We start from the raw sequence: 6,000 nt of genomic DNA on the forward strand, positions 1-6,000 counted from the left end.
CTCTTGTGATTCAATCAAATAATCCAACCGATTTTACAAAAGACAACTCATAATACAGTGACTTTCTTAAGCCGCCACAGTACTGCAGCTTGTAGAATTGGTACAAATTATATCTTTTTGTAATAGTAGCCTGTGTTCACGGATAATGCTGCACATTGAGGTTGTTAATATGCAGTGTTTGAAAAAGGGAATAATTCATTGCTATGAAAAAGACAAAGAAAGTGAAGAATACACTGCCGTCCAAAAGTTTTGAATTACCTGCCACAAAGGCTGGATTCAGTACAGTGAGATGGCTGATGGGACTATCTGTACTTTTGATGGTCTTTCATACTTTTTAGGTTGTAGAAAGCGTTCACTACAAAGAGATGTTATTTCGTATGAATGGTTTGTTTTGTGCATGGAGAACAAAATGTTGTACAATGGTTCAAACTGAAAATTGAAAGTGCAGAAGGAGACAAAGGAATCTTATTCATAGAACTTGAAGAAATCACTAACCATCGGGAAATTAAACGTGAATCTTAAATGTGTGCAGATTTAGTGCACAGAACAGTTGTGTTGCTTTAGCAAAGCTTTTCTTCAGGTCCTGATATTGTAAAAAGTAAGATTGTCTTTTTTCTATTATAAAGCAGGTTGAGGTGCTATATCAATACTGTGAAAGTCTCAAAACTCTCAATCCACAGAGAAATGCACACAGATTACATTCAGAAACTGTGACTTTAAACAAGGTTGTTATGTCACAGCTATACAGTGGCTACGAATGGCCTGCAATCTGGAGCGATCACTTGGCGTCTGGTCTCTTTTTCTTTTACTCGAACCTTTGAGGAGCACTGTGATCATAGCCAAAACATTTGAATAAGTGGCTACAGTGCTGTCAGAACAGTCATTCTCAGCTGCAATGAGTGCAGAGACAAAGAAGGCGCAGAAGTGGAAGACTCGGAAATGCTAACCAATCAGAGCAAACTGAACTTTCTCAGGAGGGGCTCTTAAAGAGACAGGAGAGTTTCAAACAGAGGGTAAATGAAGGTAAAAATCAGACAGACTGTATGAGAAGAATAATGAAATGTTTCCAATACATTAGTTAGTGACGCAGGCTGGCAGCGGTGCGGAGGAAGTTACGTAGCTCATTTCAGGAATAGCTCAGAAGGCCGGGGAGGCTAGTCTGTGTGCATGTGCAGGTGAAGAGAGATGGCGGATGAACAGATAGCTGTAGCTGGTGATAGTCGGAGCAGAGAAGAAATTAGCAGTTAGGTTGTTAAGTTTTAGTAAATGTAGTGTTTCATATTTTCATAGTTTCTGTAAACAGCACTTCTGCAAACAATGGTATTCATCACATGCATGGGGAATATGAATGACCTGAGTTCTTTGTGCTCATGTAAACACCATATCCTGAATATGATCATAAGCCTCATAAACTGGATATTCATGTCCATGTAAACACACTCATTTGTGAATGTGCAGAGATCTCAGCTTCTGAAAATACAGATATGCTGACATCCTTCCTGTGCAAAGTATGCAGTGAATAAGACCTGTATTTGCCCTATGGGCACGTGCTTTTGAAATCTTAGTGTAAACCCCTGCTTTAAAGAATCTGATTGAGCTGAATAATTATAAACAACGGCAGTCTCCCTTCCGCACTGAACTGTGAATTTCAGAACGCTTTGGCTGAATCCCATCGTACTATCCATCATCATCTGTTGTCAGAGCCTGTACAGGGAAGAGGTCAGAGCCCCTACCCCTCAAAAGGTCTCCGTACGGCCCTGTACCACACATTGCTACCTGGTCTGTGGGAAAAAATGTCATGTGTTAAATAATGTGTTTTTAAATTAAAGCCTGTTAACCTGTTCAAGTAGAAACCCAAAATACAAGTATGAACCTGAAAATGAACACAATATATCCCCTTTAAATCTTAACAATAGAAGGGTTAGCACTCAACACTATAATATAGTTCTAATATTACAAGTGATTCCAAATGGTAGCGTATTATGTGGAGGTGAATTTGGCCATAATGTATTCAAGTGCTGCACATCTTCTGCATTATCTGACATACTGCATGATGTTGCTTTGTGTATATCAAGATGCATGAGTGCATTATATTTTGTGTGAATGCATTAATTGACGCAGGCTGTGATGCAGCTTTATTCTTTTTAATTGACATTTTTCAGACCACAATAACGTAAAACTAAGAGAGGTCTTTGAATCAGTAAAGTGCTTGTAATGTAATAAGCACTCTCTTCTAAATGGAGCCTTGACTTCATTTTAAAGAGGGCAAAAAATATGTGTGCACTCTTGCTTAAGGCTTTCATCTTGCATATAAATCACTCCAGCTGAAAGGGGGTGTTTGAGCACCACAGATTTCAGGTCTTGGGGCGTGCACTGTATCAGCGGCCAAGGCTGCATTAATGACAGTGCCGTGCCACGACTGCATGAAGTAAATTAAACCAATTCCAAAATATTCTGAGAGTGGATAGAAATGTTGAAATGGAAGCTGTTTTGGTTGATTTGGAAGACTTACGCATGGATCTCTTTTTCTCTCCTTTCCCTTTCCTGCTTTCTGTCTCTTTGTAGATACCGCGGCAGCTGAGTGCTCTGACGTTGTACAGGTATGAGCAGTCGGTTCTGGATTACTGCCATGCCCACCTGTCGCTGCATCTCAACGTGGGCATGGAGCCCCCAGATCAGGCGCCGGGAGGTCCGACTCCAGCCAAGTACCACCCAAGCGTAATGGCCCCCCTCCCCCCTGAGCCTGTGCTGCCTTGCCCCCAGACCCACTCCCTCCACCAGTGAGCTATGCACACCGTGAGGCTCTGTGTCCAAACTACTGTATGTGTGCTGCACAGAATCGGTGGACCACTCAAATGAAACACAAGGCTGTGTGGGAGGGAACTGGGACTGGTTAAGAAGCAAAGGAGACAATTAATCTACTGCAGAGCATTCTGGACCCAGGGTAATGAAAATGAAAATCTTTCTCAGTGGAAATAAGGGGGTGCAGCAGTATTGATTAGTGAGCTGCTGACCTACCTGACCCTCAATGTCCTCAATTAGCAAAGGAGGCTGAAAAGCACCATGACTTTCCACGTTCTGCTCTGGCTCTTGAGGAGCATTAGGGTTAATAATTTAATGATTTGTTAATCTTATTAAACATATTTCCTCGACTGCTCCTCATCTGGGTACTCTTCTGCGTCAGGTAAAGTAATCACATGCAAAAGGCTATTAACAGAGCAGGGGAAAAGCATGATGAGCAATGGAGAAGCAGAACAAATGAAAGATCAGCCAAGCTAAAAGGTTGTCTGCTGCTTTTTCTGATCACACTGTCAGTCAGAGGTCTTTCTTGCACGTCCCTGTGGCATTTCTCATCTCGAGAAATTAGCCGCCCAGAATAAATTACCCAGGACGAGAGAAAAAAGTCAGAAAATAACAGACAGGTATTGTCAGTTAAAAATGTACAGCCTACACATCATGCCGGCGGTAAGTATCATTTAAATGGTGACTTTTGATTTCCGTAATGATTTGGGATGTTGATCACGTAATGATTAATTTAATCGAGCTGGGAAATGAACGGCAGATGAAAAATAAACAGCAGATCTTGGTGCAGAGGTATGTTCTGATATTTACTTTTCACCATCCATTTAAATCACTCTTGTAGCTAATGGTTTCTGTTTTTGAAATGTGTTCTTCTGTCAATGATCTGATTGTGCACTCATATATCTACATGTGTGTGCTTTTTACATGATGTTATATTATAATATATGGTAAATAAACTGTGTGAAATGACCAGTAACGTTGTCATTCATCATCAAGATCAGCGATATCAACCAACCAACTTGTCTGCTGTATTTAAACAGCTGCGTAGGTGGATGGAACAGCGTTCAAGGCAAGACTGCTTGATATCATATGTGTCAGGTTTTTACATTAGTGATCAAGACCCTGATGGGAAATTTCATTTGCTTTTCTCGCCCCCTGTGACTGCGGTGCGGAGTACACCGATTACGTCAGCATTATCTGACGTCATACAGTGTACTCCACTCGCCTCATGGACTTAAATGTTGCTTCCAGGAAAAGGAAAATGTGTGTGCAAAACAATACCCAATTAAAGTCCAGGATATTAATATTGTTCACGCACAAATAGTTCTCCATGACCAAGATAAATGGAATATAATTGGAGCGCCAGCTGGGAATTGACCAGCCCCCTGCAACAGCATTTGTCCAAGCAACCATAAATAAGAAGGTGCTGTGGGCCTGTCAAGTTTAGGATTTTCCACATGTTGAAATGTTGTGCATGAAGAGTGATACTCTGCATTTAAAGAGTCAGGAGGTTTGTGTCTTTTTATTGAAGCTTTCATAAACCATAAACACAAGCGCAAAAGTGTAAGAACTAGCTTACTGCCGACAGTGTTATTTCCAAGGCCAGGGAAAATTTCATTAGTTAACCACATTTTGTGTTGTTGCATTAGGCTAAAATCCCCCTTCACATCCAATATGTATGTCCGCCAGTACTGGATACCAATATATCAGTGTGAATGGTAATGTTAGCAGCTCTGTACTGCCCTTGGGTGCTTTTGCTTTTGGATTTAAGGATGCTTACACACCAGCACCCCCTGCAAAACTCACCACCATAGATCATATAAAAAAAAAAAACCTGTTCAGCTGAAAAATTAAAAAGTTCAACATCCAAAAAACAAACGATAAAGCCTGTCTTAAACCTGCCTGCATTATTTCTAATGTCCAGAAGGGGGCGACTCTACTGCTTACAAAAAGAAGACGATGCGACGCTACCTCTCACTTGATTTATTACCAAATTTTCCCAATCAGTTTATGGTCTTAATTGCTAGTTTCAAGTCTTCTTCAATTCAGTATGTTCATTTTGTAAATTATGGTCCCATTTAGAGTAACTTAGAGGGCAAAGCAGGGTATGCTTTTGGGCGTGGCTATCTTGTGATTGACAAGCCACTAGCACGGTGGTGTCATCGGATTCTCAGTCAGATACACCTCTCGCTCTTGCTTAGCTTCACCCTGTTGCCAAATGGTCACTTGTGACTCCAAAAAAACAAGATGGCAACAGCCAAAATGCCAAACTCAAGGCTTTAAAAAGGTAGTCTACGGATCAATAGATGACATCAGGGTGCCTACGTCCACTTCTTTTTAGCCAAACATGTTTATGTAAGGAATAAAAAAGAAAAATGGTAAGATCAGACCCTCATTATAGCTACTTGGTTGTCCTATCTAATACCTACCTAAAACTAGGACTAACTGGCTCTTCAATACAAGATGAAAAGCTGTCTTTTTGTTTATGTCTTCTCCACTGATTATCAGCTGGTGGGGGTGCTGACTTTTTGCCTGGGATCTGCCTGCCTAACTTTCGCCTCAGCCTTTTAGCATCAGACAGATATCATGAAGGCAGTGTAGCAATCATATGTAATATGTTTCTCGTTAGAAAAAAAGTCAGCGTGAAACATTTAAAAGTCAACCGGAGAAAGCATTTTCAACCAATTCATGGAGCAAATGTCATTTTGAAGCTTGTTTAGCTGCTGTAGTTAGCTACGGGTGATACAATCCGCCGGCAACACTTGACATTTCAGCTCGGGAAATCAAGTCACTGGCTCGAAATGAGACGCTTCTTTTCTGTACCATTGTCTGAAAACTAGGAGCATTTTATTCAGAAGTTATTTTAACTGTTCCTGGTTTCACAGTGCTGTGCAAGAACAGAGAGCTTGACAGTCATAGCAACAGGGAGCAGAGCTTAGTCAGCAGTCCAATACTCCAGAGTCATTTTTTACAAAAGTGATTTGATAATCAAGAAATTTGCTTTTGAACATATGAGGAAAATGAGATTGTCCTTCGAAAATGATGTTTGACGTTCAAAGAAATGTAATTTTCCTTGTATCTCGTTGTGTGTTTGTTGTTTTTTGTTGGGGGGGGGGGGGGGGGGGTGTACAATATTCTGTCATATTTCAAGATCATGATCAAACCAGTGTCTATCCCCAGTCATGCATAAGCTCATCT

At 40.8% G+C, this 6,000-nt stretch overlaps 1 protein-coding gene across 1 annotated transcript in view; it reads left to right on the forward strand.

Annotated features, from left to right (window-relative positions):
- Nucleotides 1-2,917, forward strand: part of LOC310946358 (leucine-rich repeat transmembrane neuronal protein 4-like) — a gene marked incomplete at both ends in the record, with an annotated part of 48,900 nt that extends 45,983 nt beyond the window's left edge. Inside the window, 3 exon segments of the mRNA XM_083912800.1 lie at nucleotides 2,566-2,740; nucleotides 2,743-2,811; nucleotides 2,814-2,917. Of these exon segments, the coding sequence (XP_083768926.1) occupies nucleotides 2,566-2,740; nucleotides 2,743-2,811; nucleotides 2,814-2,917 (348 nt within the window).
- Nucleotides 2,918-6,000: the final 3,083 nt, after the last annotated feature.

This window comes from Echiichthys vipera, assembly GCF_963691815.1.
Source record: "Echiichthys vipera genome assembly, chromosome: 4".
In the NCBI taxonomy this organism is placed as follows: Eukaryota; Metazoa; Chordata; class Actinopteri; order Perciformes; family Trachinidae; genus Echiichthys; species Echiichthys vipera.